The 20,077-nt window shown below is 46.4% G+C and overlaps 1 protein-coding gene across 1 annotated transcript in view; it reads right to left on the bottom strand.

Annotated features, from left to right (window-relative positions):
- The window catches only part of EHMT1 (euchromatic histone lysine methyltransferase 1), a 153,252-nt gene extending 133,175 nt beyond the window's left edge, over window positions 1–20,077 (bottom strand). The window contains exon 1 of the mRNA XM_006273851.4: window positions 19,995–20,077. Coding sequence (XP_006273913.2) covers window positions 19,995–20,015 — 21 coding nt within the window. The 5' untranslated portion in view covers window positions 20,016–20,077. The remainder of the gene's footprint in view (window positions 1–19,994) is intronic.

The raw sequence follows: 20,077 nt of genomic DNA, 5'->3' as shown, positions 1-20,077 counted from the left end.
GCAGCACAGAAGCGGAAAGGGATCTTGGAGTCATAGTGCACTCCAAGATGACCATGAGTCATCAGTGTGACAAAATGGTCAGCAAAGCTGACCACACTTTATCGTGCATCAGCAGATGCATGAAAAATAGTTCCAAGGAGGTGATACTTCCCCTCTATGCGGCATTGGCCAGACCGCAGTTGGAGTACTGCATCCTGTTTTGGGCACTGTATTTCAAGAAGGATGTGGATAGCCTCGAGAGGGTCCAGAGGAGGGCTACTCATATGGTTTGGGGCTTACAAGACAAGCCCTATGAGGAGAGACTGAGGGACCTGGACCTCTTCAACCTCTGCAAGAGAAGGCTGAGAGGTGATCTTGTGGCTGCCTACAAATTCATTAGGGGGACGCAGCAAGGGATCGGAGATGCTCTGTTCACCAGGACGCCTCTTGGGGTAACAAGGAACAATGGTCACAAACTGACAGAGAGCACATTTAGGCTAGATATCAGGAAAAACTTCTTCACGGTAAGGGTGGCCAAAATTTGGAATGGGCTTCCAAGGGAGGTGGTGCTCTCCCTTACCTTGGGGGTCTTTAAGAGAAGGCTGGATAGGCATCTGGCCGGGATCATCTGACCCCAGCACTCTTTCCTGCCCAGGCAAGGGGTCAGACTCGATGATTTGTTGAGGTCCCTTCTGACCCTAGCATCTACGAATCTCTGAACCTATGAAATGTACCTATTTCAGTGAGGGGGTGGGGTGATTTTATAACAAAAACTTGTATTGGGACAGCCATCTAGCATGGACACAGTTAAGCAAACATATATATGCTTAATGTCAAAATGGCTTATTCCTGTGTATCTAAAGAAAAAAGTTCATCAATTGTAACCCCAGCAGGGGCTATGCAGGTATATTTCTATTAGTTTCTAAACCAATTCAGTTAAATCATAACAAACAACTGTGTGTGAACAAGCCTTCACTTTTAACCTGGTCATAATCCCAGTGCTCGTAAATTTTAAAGTCTGAGCCATGGTGATCATCTACTGTGAACATCTAATCGTCGTCTCCAGGGTGCAAACCCAACACTGTGCAGTTGCAAGCTGCCAGGTTGTAGCTGGAAGCATCCCAGAAAGGTCTACATGCAAGGGCGGAAGGGGTGCAAGCTGACCGACAGGGCTGTGCCAGTAGCAGCCTTTTAGTGTCAGTGCAGTCCTGCCATGAAAACTGCTGGTTGATACCATGGGAAGTGGTCCTGTGCCTGCGTAATTCATGAGAAATGGTCCTGTGCCTGCAGAGCTGCAACCAAACTAGAAGCGCTTTCCCAGTGCACTGTACCACACCAGCAAGGTGCTCACTGTGCAGGCACAGACTCCACTACATGGCTAGCTGGGACTTGATCTCATAGCCCCAGGTTTAAGAATCCAGTGCCTCACACTGGCATTACAGTGTTTTGCCAGCAGTTCCTGCTCTGTTTGCAGAACGACGTGTGCATTCACACGCAGGGCTCTTCCACGGTGGCAGAGCCCTCCTTTCTGCCAGCAAAGTGAATCCCCCTCTGCCAAGTTCAGCAAGGCTACTGCTGCTCAGCTGCCAGCCAAAGAAGGTCTCTTCAGACACTGCAATGCCTTCAGTCAGCTATCGAGGGACCTTCTTTGGCTGGTGACTCCCCAGGATACACTCTGTGCTCCAGCAGCACAGCTGCCAAGTTGAGCCACACAGAGCTGCTGGAGGCAGACGGATGTGTATGCCTTCCAGCAGCTTGTAGTGGCTGCTGTCTGCTACCAGAAGTAGCTTAGCGTAGACATAGCCGTAGCCAATAGGCTGCTGGAGCTTGGAGCTTTCTCCAGTGCTAATCCAATGAATGCTAAAGCACATTACTCACTGTAACTCCGATGACTAAACGCTTGCAAGGTTCAGACCCTAGCTCTCTAGCAATATTTTGGTATGCGAGTTATCCCTTCCCCCCACCCAGTTCTGATTTACAGCGTAGCTTGGTAACAGCTAAGCCAGTTTTATTTCCATTTTTAGCTGTGCTGTCATTAGAAGTCTTTGGCCACTGACAGGCCACATGGCTGAATCATGACGGAGGTACCACGCTGTGCTGATAGCATAGAAGATGGTTTAAAATAAAATGAATTTGGGTTCCCCATTTGAGAAAAACCTGCAGTTTTCACAGAGGGGTCACACAAAATCTGCTGCAGAAGGTGTAGGCTATAACTGGTTCTTCAATATGTTACCAACCCACCTTTGGCATCCAGTGAAGAATAGCTTTCTGATTTCAAAGACAGACAATCCTTCCAGCTGCAAAATTAACACCACAATGCAGCTGTGAGCATACAGTACAGTGAAACAACACACGGAATAAGATCTGGGTGAATAAATTAGTTCTGTGATTAGGCTCTGGACAACACCATCCTGAAGTCCACTGGGAGAAAAATATACTTTGACTCAAAATATAATTGTACAGCAGAACTGGGGAAATGATTTACCTCTTAAAATCTGTGTACAGAATGAACACAGGGCTCCCAAAGGTAGCTTGCTTCTGACATTCCTTGGACTGCTATGCTAGAAGCCAATCTGGCTGAAAACCCAAGGACATAACTAATGAATAGATATCAAAGTAACATTAGGATAAGAGGCCCTTTACTTGAGTGATTTAACAGGCATTTACAGTTAAAGGGAATATATTACTTCATGAAAGGTGGAAACCACCCAGGTGTTCTTGGCCACAGTAAAGCCTACACATAGGTGACATGAGAATAAGGTTTACATAAATCTTATGTTATATTGGATTCATAATGGTACTCTCCTCATTATTTCACACACACTGAACATGAGGTTATGTAAAGTATAGGTTTGCCATATATTGAATAAAAGGAAGTACTATGAATTCAGGCCAAAAATATTAAGCCTTTTTTTCCAAGGCTTAGATCAATTAGTAGCACATCAGCGTTCTTCCAATAGTTTGGTCTTCCGATGCAATTGTTATGCTCTTTGAAAGTCACATTTGAAACCTTGACGGTAAGGAAATAACTAATTTAATATTTTTCATTCAAGTATCATTTTTCAATGCATTGTTTTACAAGCTAATGTAATAAACAATGACAAAATTACAAAGCTAATTCTATGCAAAGAAAGTTTTACTGTTAACGAGAAACATAAAAACAGGCAGTGGGGGCTATGATTGTGGGAAACTGATTAATTATGTATAAATGAAGGAACAAGGAAGAATCATTAGCCTTAAAGTTCTTTCTCCCTTCAGAGTATTATTAGACAGGGATGTTCATTATCCCCCTGAAAATGAGGGAGATTAAAGTAAATATTTTCAAGAAGGCTCTGATTTTAGGTAGCTCAGATCTTCAGTACTTAAGTTCTGACCCCAAGAACCTATCCTGCACAATTACTCAGCATCTGTACCTCCCACTGACCTAGATGCAAGGCAAGGCCACTGATTGCTGTTGGAAAGTCAGGTCTGAGATGCGTCTAATTCAGCAGATAAAATCTGCATCACAAAAAAAAACAAACCAAAACAAAATAAAAAATAAGTAACCACATGCTAAAATTCTAGCCTAAATGACTTATCATCAATTACATAGAAAAGATGATAAGTATGTCACCCTCATGATGCTTCACAGGATCGCCAAGCAATTGATATATATTAATGAATTCTGTCTCACATTCTGTCTCCAAGCAGTGAGTTAGCAGCATTATCACCATTTTCCAGATAGCAAAGTGGGGCAGAGATAACAATTAAATCATTTGCCCAAACTCTGTGACAGATCAGGGAACAGAATTCCACTCTGCACCTGGTGACCATTCCCATGCCTTACCCATGAGGTTATATCTGCAGAGATCATGACTCTATCCTCTGTGCATACCTCTGCTTCACATTAATAAAGAAGAGTTCAAGTGGCTTGGTACAAGTCAAAGAGAAGATGCCTGTCAGTGCTCACAGAACTAGAAAAATCACAAGTAGGCCCTGTACACCTGAAAACATATAAACAAATCTAACAATATCCACTGGGTACAGCAGTTACTCAGGAAGATGGCACATCCCTCCCTGATCTACAAATATGCTTGCCACTGTCTGGGCACTGCAGTTCAGACATGCCGTCCTTCTGACAGTCAAGAGTGTGTGTATTTACAGATTCACAGAAGTTTAGGGCTGGAAGGGATCTCATGAGATCCGATCCAGTCCCCCAACTCTGGGCAGGAAACACTGCTGGGGTCAAATAACCCCAGCAAGGTGTGCAGCCAGTCTCCTTTTGAAGATCTTCAGGGTAGGTGCCTGCACCAGCCCTGCTGGGTGTCTATTCTGCAGTCTGGTCACATGAACTGTGAAGTTTTCCCTTATATCCAGTCTGAAACCTTCTTCTAGGTGTTTATGACTGTTGCTCCTGGTTTCCCTTGGAGCACTTTGGTGAATAGTTGCTTGCCTAGCCCCTGATGCTCTCCTCTGATATATTGGTAAGCTGCCACCAAATCCCCCCACCACTGAAGTCTTCTAGGCTGAGCTGTCCCATGTCTGGCAGCCTTTCCTCGTACAGCTTGCTCTTCAGGCCTCTAATCATACGAGTGGCTTTTCTCTGCGACAGAGTAAAGCCATTCAATGATGAAGCAAGGCCACTTAGCAGAATTTTGATAATGTTGGATTTAACAAGTCTATTAAGTCATTTTGGACACAGCTGTAGGCAAATTCTAAAGCTCATAATCAGGTTCATCCAACAGATCTCTCAGAAATGTATGAGACCTCTGCAATAGAACTTGAAAAGAGAAAAAGGCCAAACGCTGCTGTAAGCTGTTACATGCTGCATCACAAGAACGCAAAGGGGTCAATCTCACTTCCAATGAAGTCTATGCCAAACCTCCTACTGACTTCAGAGCTGAGGGATCAGACATCAAGAACGTGCCACCTGTGCTGGCAAACCCAGGCAGGGTAACCCTCTGCAAGCTCTCCCTGCACATAACTCCAGGTAACTCACCCTGACAGGCCTGCACAGAGAGAATCTGCAGCTCCTTGTTCTTCTTACATGTCTGCACCCAGCAGCACTGGTCAAGCCTGAAGCTGGATATCTACTCATAGAAATAAGGAAAATCTGTTTTTTTTCCTTGATATGTAGGCCAGAAGTTATTTGAGGAAGTGAGCACAGCCATCTTTACAGCGCTATAGAAATAAGAGGTCAATTAATAATATATTAGGGAGAAAAGTTTCATAAATAGAAGGTGGGGGTGGAAGAGAAGGGAAATTATGTAACTCCTTCGTTGGGCTCCCTGCTTTACAAACAAGGACAGTACAAGCACTGTCATCCTAGTGCATGGTAAGACACCTGACTCCTCAGAGAAATAACATGGAAACCAAAGGATTGCATATCACAATTTAGGCTTCCCTATAGAAGAAAATATCATTGCACTAGAAGTAATTGGGGGAGGAGGGGGTCAGCAGTTTTAGGCTTCCTGGGACCAGGGGAGCATCTGTCAATTTTTCCAAACATTTAAAGCACCCATGGGTGCTTGGCATATCATGATGTCTCATGATGCTGCCTGTGCCCCTGGCTCTTAGATCACCCCTGCCATTTTGCCACTGGAAATTTGTCAGCGAGGGGCTGCCAACGTTGCTACATCACTGGACCGGTGCATACTTGGCTGCTCTTGCCAGTGTTGAATCCCCATTTTAAAGCACTGTTTTGGCAAAAGACACAGTGCACTATGGGTAGAAGCCCAGCATTTAGAGCTGCCAACACTGTTTCATCGCTGGAGTGTGTCCACAATGGCATTTTGCCAGTTGCTCTACATTCACTGGGAGTTTGTATCATCAGAGGAGGAGTCTTTATTCAGCAACCAGAAGGGGAGGTTCTTCTGGTCTGCCTTTCTTTTACTCTAGAGGCAAATAACAATGACGATAAAAGGCTTGGAAAATAAGTAGCACCAGGAAAGGCTGAAGTTACAAGGTACAGTACATCTAGTCTGGAAAAAAGAAGATTAAGGCAGGGGGGCATGACAGCAGATTTCAACTGTCTGAAAGACTGCCATAAGGAAAAGAGAGAATAGTTATTTGGCTTTGCCACAAAGCACAGGACACAAGGAAATGGGCTTAAACTGAAACAAAGCAATTTAAATCAAATCTCAAAAAACCCTTCCTAACTATAAGAAGCGTAGCTCTCGAGGGAATCTGTGGAACCTCCTTCATTGGAGCTTTTCAAGAACAGGCTACCGAGGCAGCTGTCTGGGATGGTTTAGGAACAGTATATCCTGTATTTGTGCAAGGAGGTGAACTAAACAATCCTCCTCTGATTCTATGGGTTGACAAACACATGCAAACATATGGTGATAAAACAGCTTTTTTGACAGAAATCTGTAGTGAAGATGAGACCTTGGTTAAGGTAAAGCAAACCTGTGTTGCCAGCATTGGCCATTTTCAAGAGGCCTGGACAAAGTTTCAGAAGCATGGCTAAAGCAAAAGGCCTCAAAGCCTGCTTCCAAGTGACTGCAGAGTGAACCTTTTTTGCAAACATTACAACTAGCCTGGTCAGCAAAGTAAAGAAAACAATCAATACATGCAGCTAAGCCAGTAATAAGATCAAATTAAACAGAGCAAAAGGCCTAGAAGGAGACAATATGCAGGAGGGCCACCAGAATCTATTTAATCTATTTGATTAAAATAGATCATCCAAATATACCATATCATAACTTTATCTTTAAAATGTTAGCAATAGTAATTGAGGTGAGCAAACGTATTAGATGTAATTTTGCTATAGTGTGTATGTGTGTCAGTGATAACCATAAGCCAAGGTGAAGACACGACAGTGACAAGTAGCATTCCAAGATGGTAAAGGAAGGAGATAAGACATTCTGCCTTCCAGAATTTTAATTTTCATGAGGACATAAATCCCACTGAATTAACACCTCTGAGCAGGGGGTTGGACTAGATGACCTCCTGAGGTCCCTTCCAACCCTAATTTTCTATGATTCCATCTCCGGAGGCCAGCAAAAAATTGGTTCAGCCTGGTTCCCAAAGTATCAGTTCAACAAAGACATTTAAATAAACCAACCAGAGAATGTTTGTTAGAATAAGTCATGTATAAACAAAGAGTATAGAGAAGAGAGTAAAAATGGGAAAACCCAGCAAATCCAAGAAAACCTGCTGCCAGTCTGTGTACCAGCCTCTTTCCCACTCCTGAGTCCCATCAGGAGGCATAGATAAGAAACTACTAATTGCCCTGTTGTGGGTAGCCAGATGGTCACCGGCATAAGTGTTTGTTCTTGTGTCCTGGATTGTAAACCATAAAAGGGCAGACTGCTAACCAATGTCTTCTGTCTTTTATCAGTACCTAACCCATCAGGTCACCTGTAAATCAGGTAACAACTGTAAGTGTGCAACCTTTTTCTTTACAACCAGATTGTACTGGTGATAATATAGGACCATAAAGTCATATATTTACACTGCAAACTCTTTGGAATAGGAACCATCTTTATGTTTTAGGTAGTCACTTAGCACAGCAGGTCCTAATCACTGACTGGGGTCTCTGGAAACAACCAACCACAGCACTACTACTACTACCAATATGTACACCTACTAGTGTGCATTAGTAAACAGCACCTTGATCCTCTGATGACTGGTAAACTTCTGGTCTAATACTTCAGGGTGTATGAGAAACATAAAAGGTATCTGTAAACAGCTTTCCTATATTGTTGGTGTAGTAATGGAGACTTTGGAAAGGAATCAGTTCAATGTGTGCTAAAAAGAGCCGTGAAAGCACTCTGCTACCTGCATCATGCTACAACAAAAAGGAGCTCAGACCTGTCAGGTAACTGGCACCAAGAGTACTCTGTGCAGAAGGGAGTGCCATACAAATCCTGGACGAACTAATTCCAAGTTTGAGGCAGAAAGCACCACTTTTGTACTGCACCAAGAGAAAGCAGATCTGTTGGGGCTGCAGCTGTGATTCAATTCAACTCATAAGTGACAAGGAGCTCTATTGCCAGGGACTGAAGAAAAAACAGAAAAAAAATAAATCCCCTTTCCCCACTACTTCAAATGCTGCAACCTGGACACTGTGTTAACCTCTCCACACACTCTTCACAGCAAAAGCAGAAATGTTTCCAGCTAATATACTTAATGCAAGATTGCTTGCAGTGCTGCTGCCTCCTGTTTCAGTTGAAGAAGGAATACAAAGGAATAGAAAACTTGCCCATTCCTCTCTCCTTCCCTATGAGTACACAAACCTCTAGGACACAGGCTTTGCCAGCAAAGGGAAGAGGCTCTAAGGCAGCACCTTGGTGATACACTGGCAGCATGTTACTATGTCAATGATAATATTCATCTTCATGTGAAGGGACAGAAGGAAAAGCAAAATATTGAACCTAATTTCATACAGATGAAGTCCATTTTTAAATAAGTGTTATTTGTTAACCATCAGTATTTTGGAGGGAAGTTGAAATATTTGAAGTAAAATTTGAAGTGAAGTCTCCAAATCCTATAAGATACCTTATGAACAACCTGTTTGGAGAGTTTTTACTTTTAAAGTGTCTTGTCAGCACCAAACTGAAATAGAGCAACTTGACTGCATTAAAATGTCTTTCACCTGGTCCTGAGGCCACTACGCAAGTTTAATATGCAAGACAGTCATGTTCCTTTAACACTTAAGACATAGTCTGTGTGAATTAGCCTGAGTTTTATTAGCATGCAATTAAAACCTCCTCGCACCATAGTCACCAATTCAGCAGCCTGTCCTGGTGCTCTCTACAAAGCCAGTTAGATGTGGATTCAATCTATCAATTATTAACAACGGTCTTCAATTGATACATTATTTATAATTAGCTTTATATTCTAGTAATCTCAACATCTTTATATAAGAAATAAGAGGACAAGAGAGGTACACAGCAGTCAGGCCTTCAACAATTTAGTCTCCTAGACACTACATACTACTTTAACACCTTTTAAAGACCATTCACACTGGCCGCCTTTGGTGGGTGGAGTATGCAATCTGTTATCTATCCTTTGTACATAAAAGACCCATCAACTTCCTATCCCCAGTCTCCTTTAAGCCTCTCTGATAATCTTAAGGGAGTTGAGCATCCAGCTCCCATCCAGGGTTCATAACAAAGTTAGCATGGGTTCACACCGAGTGTTGCCGCAACGGCCCTCCCACTAGCACAAAACCCTCTTAATCCAACGGTGCTTTCAACCCAGGCTTTCTGGTGAAATTCAGACAGTGACTACAGTCCAGGTTGTGCTTATATTTAGGCTAGTAACCCATCCGCTGTTTGGTAAGGATGGAGGCTAGGTCTACTTGAGCTCTGATGTCCCTCCAATGCCTTCCCATGATCCCACTTTTTCCCCCCACATGCCCAGAAGGACAATTTATGGAGGACCCAGTAACTTGGGTCTGGGTGTTCACACCCACCCTAGGGTAACCCTGGGGCTGATAACTCTACACTGAAGACACACCCTTTAAATCAAAGGGAGTTTGGCACCTCAACCCATTAGGTCATCTGAAAAATCCCAGTTTTGTTCACACATCTTTAGTACTGCCACTGACACACTTTCAGAAACTATCTAGACTGAGATTCAACCTGTTAGCTAAAATGTTGTAATGAACGTGTAGAAACTCTGCTGTAGAAAGGACAATTTCTACAGTGCCAACCCCAAGTATCCTTAATTTCTATGATTCTATGATTCTATTCCAAAAACCAGGAATCAGTCCCCGTCTGTCCCTGTCCCCCACAACACTCGGCAAATCAGATCATTTTAAAAATAATTAGAGCTTTAAAGGTGTGGTTTTATATGCTTCTGAGGATCACGTTTTCGAGCTCTCTCTCAAACTAGGAAAGCTAGAAATTTACTTTGAAATAAAAGAAGCTGGCAGCTTTGTTTCTTGTGTGACTCCAGAAACTCAGGCTTAAAGAAAAAAAATACCAAATACTACAAGAGCTAATCACACCATTAACTGCATTGTAACACATTAGCAGAGTAAGGTGAAGCCTAGAGGGAGATTAGGGTTCCTTTCTGACATGTGTTAACGTGCAATTTGCCTTGCACACACCAGTTTTAATTGTGTTAGCTAGAACACAAATGCTACTGTGTTCACGAATATCCTTTATCCCAGCCAAAGCAGGCCCAAAGTACAGAGTATTTCTGAGTTCCCTTAAGTCACAATGAGCTGCTCCCTGAGATGCCCCCATTCCACTCCTGTGTACCCTAAGCTTCTGGTCCAGCTGAAATTAGAGTAATTCTGGCTACCCACTCCTTTTCATTTTCCTCGCACAGAAGTCTGGCTGTCCCCTTAATTTTGTTAATGACAGCCTAAACGCTGTTCCAAAGTTTGGCTGTCAAATGTGCCTGTAGATGCCTCTGTTCTGCCCCGAATGCTATCCTGCTTGTTCTGGCGATTCTATCCACCATCAACCCCAAATGCACGACCTCTCCATTGCCCTATCTGACCTGAAAAACCATAATCCCTTTTTGCACCTTTGTTCCTACTTGCATTGTTTTACACTGGTCTATACGGATGGCATAAACCACTTACCTTACTATAATCCTAGTCATCAAAGTCAATCTGAATTTAATTTAGGAGGAAGGAGAAAACCACTTTCTCAGCCTTTTTCCTCCCCTTTACTGCATGCTGCTTCTTTGAGACTATTAATATGCAGAGACCTAGACCTAAATATACAGGCTCTAACATCCTGGCCCACTGGTCTTCCCCTTCTATCCTAAATTGCCACCATTTGCCACTGTGCTTGAGAAATACCCTTTGCAAAGGAAATAAAAAACTGAAAGGGGTGGGATTTATTATTTAACAGCTCATCTTCAGCCAGCCCAGTTCCTTAACCATGCAAATACCTGATGCCCCTGCCATACTTGCTCACCTCATGCAGTAGTTGCCATATAGTGTAACACACATTTTCTTGTGCTACAAACCACCCAGTGGAACTAAACCACATTCAAATTTAGACTTGAAGAAAACCACTTGGGGCAGAAGCAGACTGCAGGGTGGCAGGGCCCAGGAGTATTTGTAAGGATACAAGCAGTCCTTTGAAGGAGTGTTTCTCACTTGATGAGAGGGCACAACAGTCCTTCTTAGGGCTTGTCTCTACTAGAAAGTATTAATTAAAGCAAAAAGCTCCTAGCATGGGCATGGTCATACTAGTATAAAAGTACCCATACTAGTAGTTTATTCTGGCCTTGTCTACACTTAAAGGGTTTGTGCCAGATTTAAACCAGCAAAACCCTCCTAAGGGTGATGTCGCTTATACTTGCAAAATAGTTCTTTTACTAACATAACTTCAGCTGGCTCCCATTCCCTGAATGGAGTAAGTATTCTTTTGCTGGTATAACTATGTTTTCAGTAGGGCTTTTGCTGACAGAGTGATGTCAGTTGTAAGGTGATTTTTTCACACTCCTAGCAGATTTGCTGGCATAGCTGAGTCTGTCAAGCGTAGACCAAGCCTCCAGTTTGAGAAGCAGAATAAACTATAGCAGCATTTCACCTCCCTTCTAGTAAAATATGCCTGCACTAGGGCTTTTACCACTATACAGTAAAATAATAGTACACCCTAGACTAAAGTTATGCTGGTAAAACTTTTTAGTGTAGACCAAGCCCGAGGTGCTGTCCTGATGGCACAGAGATGCTTTTTTCTATCTTGGCTTGATTCATGGTAGGAGAAAAGATGGGGTTTTTATCACGTTGGTTAACACTTGGTAAAATCCTACTGTCAACAAAAAAGCGTGGCGTTCTAGCATATGTTAACAGGTCAAAATGAGCCTTGGAAAAGAGTTTAGGGTTTACTTAAACTTGCTAAAATGAAGATGACATGCCTCCCTGCACATAGTAAAAAAAATCTACCTTTCATCCCGGGAAGGAAAAGTACATGGCTGAAACACTAGAAGCCAGATTCCCTGGCCAAGTTTTATCCTAGAAGTGGGGCCAAATGAATTGAAAATCTTTTTTTAAATCTGTGTACATGAGCTCAAATAGGCGTATTGTTTATCTAATTTAAAGAACTAGCAAAACGGAAGAAAACACCCCCTTGGCCATCAAGCCATGGCCTTCAAGTGCATGAGGAAAAGAAAGAGGTGTTCATGTTTTAACGAACCCTGAAGCAACCTACTTATCCCAAGTTATGGCACTGGGAAAGCAAATTATCCCACTCCTCACTGATCCTGATAATACCAGCCAGCAAGTGTAAGTGAGAGAGGAGGCAGAACAGGGCAGACTAAAAGAACAGCAGATCATGTCACCTGCAAAAATGAAAAGGCGGGGAACTGAAAATCAACTACAAAATGATACCTCGGGAGCATATCTTATTAAGCCCAGAGCTCCTCCCATTATGGGCCTACCACAGCATCCTCCCTCCAGCCTGGACCCAGTGAACAGGAAGCTCACTGGGACCAGTTACAGCTGGCTCCCTTAATCTGCTAGGGAGTTAACAATACAAGACAGGGGCCTGCCTACAGAGATCTCCCAGCACCAGCTGGCTAAGGAGATGAGAGCAGGAATCAAAGCCAGGGCTGTGTGAGCGCCATGAGCCAGATTTTCAGAACTGCTCAGCGTGTTGAGTGCTCTCTATTGAAAATCTGCCCATCGGGGCCACATTCGGAGCTGGCAGGTGCTGAGATCTTTGGAAGGTCTGGCCCCAACTCTGGGTAGTGCACCCTGGGAAATCTGGCCCTACAGAGCTGTCTTGTCATCTGTTCACCTTACAGGGGAAAAGCTGCATCTGCAGGAACAGGATTTTACAGATCAGACAGATATGGGAGGGGGAAACGACAAAAAAAATCCATTATCATGTCAAAAAAGAAAAGCTGCTTTCTTCAAAGCTGTGCGTCTTCTACGCTCTGTAGCTAGGCACTGGGGCCTGGAAGAAAGTGCTTGGAATCTCCTTGTTTTTACGCACATCAAAATCACTCATCTGAGATGGAAAAACTGCAGAACCTATTGGTGACGGTACACCGTAAAAGGCAGGCCACCAGCTTGTCATCACCAGACCTGAAAGAAACATGTTTTGACGAGCAAACCAGTGCAGACCTGCATAGATGTTGGGAGGGATGTACCCACTCCAGAGTCACTGTGGTTATGATGCAATCCAGATCACAGAGACCCTTAAGGACACAAATAGGGCATGTCCAGATGAGCAAACATGCGGTATGTGGCCCTGTCTTCAGGGCCACAAACTACTGCGCATGCAGGTGGATGACGTGCTGCTAATCAGCAGGTTTTTTTGACACTGGGAGATCCTGGTGTCAAAAAACACCCACGCCAGAAAAAAGCGGCACGGTGCATGTGGTGACAGTGTGCATCACCCAAAACCAGAGCCTGGCCGGCCAGAGCCACACTCCAGCTGCCAGCCAGGCCCTGCGTACCTGGAGCCCAGCAAAGTTCACAGGACCCCAGGTAATGCTGCTAGGGCCAGCCAAGTTGCTGGCTCCCAACCTGGGGCAGCCTGTTATGCACCAGTGCAGGGGCATTTCCCAGGGACAACTAGCAGTGGCACAAATATGTGCAGCTTCTATCTGTCCCTGGGGAACCCACGTTCCTGCTTGTGGGGACATGGCCATAATGTTTTGAGGGCCCGGCATACTGCAACAGAACTCACCCCAAACTACTGTTTTAAAAGGTGCCCAAACCCCAGGTTGGATTCTTTGATCCATGGTAATATAAATGAGGAACACCACCATCAAATTCAATGGAGCTACACTAATTTAATATTGGGTAAGTCAAAGAGAATCAAGCCCCCAAACTTTAACCTTTATTATCCTAGTCACTTGAACCAAATTGAACTCATGCAAGCACTTGTTACCAGTAAAAATCATCAATAGAAGCAGCTGAGAGTCCAGCTATTCACTCACAGGATAGCTGATCAACTGGAAACTCAACCACTCACTGGGATGCACAGTCTACTTGCCGCATCACAAAACTGAATGACTTGACACAAGATAACAATCACTGGACAAGAACCTTGTCTTTACGATCCTCACCTCCCTAGCAGGTGTGAGCTGCAGGACAGGTTAAAGGCATTTTTATCTGGAATTAACAGATCATCAATAGCTCAAGACAATGGACAGGCTCATAAAAGCTGGTGTAGACACTTCCCACAGCTGTACCAGGTACACATTTGTTCCCTCCCCTCCACCCCCAAGGGCAGAGGTAGAAACACCTTCTATCCAGCACACTGAGCTCTGGATAAAGGAAGGGACTGACTCTTCTGACCATACAACATCATTCCCTAATGCTACCCAGTTTCTCTGTCAATTCATCTAGTCATAGAGACTGATCAAAGGATGCCAGTCTCTGCTTCACTATTTCAGCTGCTGAATATTTACACCAGAGCTGCATCAGTTTTCCATATTCTGCTGTGAACTAAAGCCGCTGCAACCCTACTGACTTCAGTGTGTTTTCCTGGGGTACAAATGAGAGTGAAATCTGGTCTGTTAATTTCTTGGAACTGAGATGGGGTAGAAAAGCAAGAAAGGGATGATCTGAAAGTCACCAAATAATTCATGATTCTTCCCTCCCATCAAATTCCACTGCCAGCATCCTTAGACCAAAGTTTCTCAATATCTCTTCAGAAAATTACATATGGAACAGACCTCAGCCAGACCCTTGGGAGATTTCCCCTAAAAATAGCATGTGTGTGTGCGTGTGCATGTGCGTATTTGTAAGACTAACCTGTGTGCTGAGAGTTGCTGTGTTAAGAATAGACCTCTGCCTTGGCTGCAACCACGCAGCACCAACTCAACACAGAGCTGGCAGATAAAAGGATGGAATTGCCCATAGGCTAATTCTTATGTCACACAGCATGATTAATACCACATCCCCCTGACAGGCATTGCTATACAAGAGCAATGGTAGTAGGATCAGGCCCTGAACTGCCGTTATGACTGAATCCAATACACAGCATCCTCCCTTGAGCAGAACTCCCACGGAAATCAAAGAGACTTCTGCCTACATAAAGAAATTCAGGATGTACCTTCAAAGTGCTATACAAAGATCTGCTGACATTTCCATCTGTGTAGCTCATCTCACTTGTAGCTGAAATTTCTCTGCCACCGCATAACATTTTGCATGCAAAATTTTAGAATAGCAAGCTGAGAAAGGTGACAGCCTATCCTCCTGTGTACCTGAAATGCAAGGTGCAGCCAACCTGTTGGAGGATGTTGATCATTAACTGCACTCAGTAGCTATGGAGTTATCAGTATGCAACCGTTATGCGCATTTTGTTCACATATATACAGTGGCGTTCTTGGCCTGTGAAGGGTCTCCGCTCAACCTGTTGCAATCTACTGTTTAATCTGCATGTGGACGTACAAAAAGGTAACACATTCTGAAATGACGTTCAGAAAGCTGTAGGCTTTCATTCAGATGGCAAGCAAGCAAAAAGGCATCTGAGCTCTATGAGATGTTTATATTCTTTAATGGGATACCTTGAGCTTCATTTTATAACCTTTGGGGACACCTGGAGTTATGCATCATATGACTAATTGCCATTATGGGATCAGGGAAGTTGGCAAACACCATTTTCTTCAGGGATTTTTGCTCTGGATCAAATAATCCTTCACCCTCCAGAAATAGCACGTTTCAAACTACTATATCCATGTGAACCTTGAGCAGAAATAAAAGCTTAGTGGCTGGAAGCTGTACAGTCCAACTGCACTGACAGATCTCTGAAAAGTTGCAGTGTACTCCACCTCCCACAGAAAGCGTGTCCCAACCTCCTTTCCCTGATCAGCTTCACCCTGGGGTGGTTGCTGTACCCATTTCTGCCAAGTAGGCAAAAGGAAAGTGAAAGGAACACCAATGGATGCACTCTCAACCAACAGAGACCAGCCTGCAAAGGCAAGCTTCCTGTTAATCTCTGAAGTCCCTTGGTCCCAAAAAGTTGTTCTCACTAAAGGAAAATTTGCCTTCTCTCCTCCTGCAGCCCATTGTTCCCACGTCTGAGCGCAAGGTTTTAACTTCTGGTGGTTTTTTGGGAGATACTTTTCCTCTGCGTCGTTTAGAAACTACCTGTTTAATGAAAATGCATTTCCTTTGTAACACCTCCAACTTGCTTACTGGACTGAGACGAAAGAGGAGGTTTGGTTTTATATTTAAGTGTATCCCTCCAAAATTTCTCCTCCCTTGCTTGCTCCTGCGGCCCTATAGCTAAGGGCAAGCAAAACTTGGGGGTATCCGAACCCCAAGGGCCTGCAAGTAGGATGCCCACCAAAGGTTTTGGAAACATCTGAAGCCCCAGGTACAGGTGGAGGATGTTTGCCGGTAGTAGGGCCATTGGACCCTTGGATATGGAATTAATTTTGCCTAATTTGGCTTCAGATACAAATTAAAAAAAAAAAAAAATTGGCCTTGGATTCAAATTTAAAAAAAAAAAAATCCCTCCAAAATGTCAAGGTGCCTTGTAAGAAGGGTAAATGAGGCAGTAGCTAAGCATCACTGCCTGATTAACGAGTCTGATAAGGCACTCAGTGGTTACCTTGAGGAAGAAGGGAAACATGAGGCTGATTTGGGGGGGGGAGGGGAAGGAGGCAGAAGAGGACTGGCACAAAACCCTCCCACCTACTCGTTGGCAATATTGACCTGCCAGTCCCAGGCAGCTGCTGGCGTTCGGGCTGTCCCTGACTGCGTGGGGAGCGGCGACGGTCAGCGGATATGAGCGCTCCCCACTGCCGTGCAGGTCTCCGCTCCCAGCAGCGAACGGGACACATCCATCCTTCTTCCACCTCGAGTGCGAGGCCCCGAACCCGGCAGGCGGGCGGGCATCCCCCACGACGCTGCGGCCCCACGCATGGAGCCCAGTGGAAACACAATCACCTCCAAACCAGCAGTCCCCAAATGGGCTTGCAACATCTGCTGGGAGATGCAGACAGCAAGGTCCCATCAGTCACGCAGGTTTCTAACCTGTGTACAGGACCTCCACCTGACACAGGAGGTGCATGGTCCCACTAGGGGGAATGCCATACTGGATCTGGTATTGGCAACAGGGGATGACATGATAGGGGACCTCCAGATCGGTAGCCATTTGGGAGACAGTGATCACCTAATAATAGAATTCAACATAAGACGTCGAGTGGGTAAGGTAACTAGTAGGGTGAAAGTGCTAGACTTTAGGAAAGCTGATCTCAATGCACTCAGGCGATTAGTCAAGGACGCACTGCAGAGTAGGAGTTTTGAAGGGATGGGAGCCCAAGAAAGGTGGCTGTGCGTTAAGGAAACGATCCTTCGGGCACAAAGCAAGATGATCCCTGAGCGAGGCAAAAAAGGGAAAGGGCCAGGAGGCTTCCATGGCTGACCAGAGAAATCCAGGGCAGCCTAAGGGCCAAAAGGGGAGCACATAAAAAGTGGAAACAGGGTGAGAACACTAAAGATGAATATACCTCCTCTGCTCGTGCTTGTAGGGAGGCAGTTAGGTGGGCCAAAGCTACCATGGAGCTGAGGATGGCAACCCAAGTAAAAGACAACAAGAAATTGTTTTTTAGATATATTGGGAGTAAAAGGAAGGCCCCGGGAGGAATAGGACCCCTGCTAAATGGGCAGAAACAATTGGTGACAGATAGGGGGGACAAGGCTGAACTCCTCAATGAGTTCTTTGCCTCAGTGTTCCTAAGCGAGGGGCAGGACAAGTCTCTCACTGGGGTTGTAGAGAGGCAGCAGCAAGGCACCAGACTTCCATACGTAGATCCTGAGGTGGTGCAGAGTCACTTGGAAGAACTGGATGCCTTTAAGTCGGCAGGCCCGGATGGGCTCCATCCGAGGGTGCTGAAGGCACTGGCCGACATCACTGCAGAGCCACTGGCGGGAATATTCGAATGCTCGTGGCGCATGGGCCAAGTCCCGGAGGACTGGAAAAGGGCCAACGTGGTCCCCATTTTCAAAAAGGGGAGGAAGGAGGACCCGGGCAACTATAGGCCGGTCAGTCTCACCTCCATCCTTGGTAAAGTCTTTGAAAAAATTATCAAGGCTCACATTTGTGAGAGCCCGGCAGGGCAAATTATGCTGAGGGGAAACCAGCATGGGTTTGTGGCGGGCAGATCGTGCCTGACCAATCTAGTCTCTTTCTATGACCAGGTTACGAAACGCCTGGACACAGGAGGAGGGGTGGATGTCGTATACTTAGACTTCAGGAAGGCCTTCGATACGGTATCCCACCCCATACTGGTGAACAAGTTAAGAGGCTGTGATGTGGATGACTGCACAGCCCGGTGGGTGGTGAATTGGCTAGAGGGTCGCACCCAAAGAGTCGTGGTGGATGGGTCGGTCTCGACCTGGAAGGGTGTGGGCAGTGGGGTCCCGCAGGGCTCGGTCCTTGGACCGATACTCTTTAATGTCTTCATCAGTGACTTGGACAAGGGAGTCAAATGTACTCTGTCCAAGTTTGCGGATGACACAAAGCTATGGGGAGAAGTGGACACGCTGGAGGGCAGGGAACAGCTGCAGGCAGACCTGGATAGGTTTGACAAGTGGGCAGAAAACAACAGGATGCAGTTCAACAAGGAGAAATGCAAAGTGCTGCACCTAGGGAGGAAAAATGTCCAGCACACCTACAGCCTAGGGAATGACCTGCTGGGTGACACGGAGGTGGAAAGGGATCTTGGAGTCCTAGCGGACTCCAAGATGAACATGAGCCGGCAGTGTGACGAAGCCATCAGAAAAGCCAATGGCACTTTATCGTGCATCAGCAGATGCACGACGAATAGGTCCAGGGAGGTGATACTTCCCCTCTATCGGGCGCTGGTCAGACCGCAGTTGGAGTACTGCGTGCAATTCTGGGCGCCACACTTCAAGAAGGATGCGGATAACCTGGAGAGGGTCCAGAGAAGGGCCACTCGCATGGTTAAGGGCCTGCAGACCAAGCCCTACGAGGAGAGACTAGAGAAACTGGACCTTTTCAGCCTCCGCAAGAGAAGGTTGAGAGGCGACCTTGTGGCTGCCTATAAGTTCATCACAGGGGCACAGAAGGGAATTGGTGAGGATTTATTCACCAAGGCGCCCCTGGGGGTTACAAGAAATAATGGCCACAAGCTAGCAGAGAGCAGATTTAGATTGGACATTAGGAAGAACTTCTTCACAGTTCGAGTGGCCAAGGTCTGGAACGGGCTCCCAAGGGAGGTGGTGCTCTCCCCTACCCTGGGGGTCTTCAAGAGGAGGTTAGACGAGTATCTAGCTGGGGTCATCTGAACCCAGCACTCTTTCCTGCTTATGCAGGGGGTCGGACTCGATCTATTGAGGTCCCTTCCAACCCTAGCATCTATGAATCTATAAATCGGCAGATGGGGGTCACAGGCACGGGGGTTGGGGAGGGGGGCCTTGCTGAGGACGTGGCACCAGAATCAGGCCAAGTTTGGGAAGTGCTAACCTAGACCTGGCTGCAAGCGAGAGGGGAAGAGGGGGCAAGAAAAAACCCTGGTCACATCCCAGCACCCAGTCCGAGGCGCATGGCTCATGACATGCCTACAACCACGTGTCGCCCAGGCCAGGGAGCTGGGCAGGGACGTAGGGGCAGCCCCCCGCCCTGGATAGCTCATGGCCAGCCCCAGCCCGGGCCCGGGCCTGGGCCCCTGCATGGCTCGCCCCTCGCACGTGGGAGGGACCCGGCAGCCTGCATGGCTCATGCCAGCCGGCGAGCCCCGGACCCTGCATGGGCCAACAGGGCGCGCTGCCCCCGCCCCTCGCTAGGGGGCGCCCGGGCCCCTCTCCGGCTCGGCTGGGCTCGCCTGCACCCGGCGGAACCCCGGAACCTGCATGCGAGGGCTCCCGGCGCGCGCCCCGGCCCCGGCATGGCCCATACCACTGGGCAGCCGCGGAGGGGTGTGAGTTATACAGAGTCCCGGGCCCCCCCCCCGCGCACACAATGGCAGGAGAGCCCGCATTCTTCCCCAGAAGAGTTGGACTGAACCACAGCGCGGGGGGGCGCGCCCCGCTTCCCGGCGCACACGGAACCTGCCGGGCCCAGGGCGATACCACTGCGCGCTCCCCCATCTTTCTCCCCCGCCCGGGGTAGATGGACGCCGCCGCTCTCACTCACCTCGGCATCCACTGTGGCCATGGCCGGAGCCCCGGAGCGTAGCCCCGCCCCTCGGCGGCTCCTCGCGCCTGTTCCTCCCCCTG

The sequence above is a fragment of the Alligator mississippiensis genome, chromosome 12, assembly GCF_030867095.1.
Source record: "Alligator mississippiensis isolate rAllMis1 chromosome 12, rAllMis1, whole genome shotgun sequence".
Classification (NCBI taxonomy): Eukaryota; Metazoa; Chordata; order Crocodylia; family Alligatoridae; genus Alligator; species Alligator mississippiensis.
The sequence above is the reverse complement of the archived record's forward strand: the minus strand, read 5'-3'. Positions and strand labels throughout refer to the sequence as shown.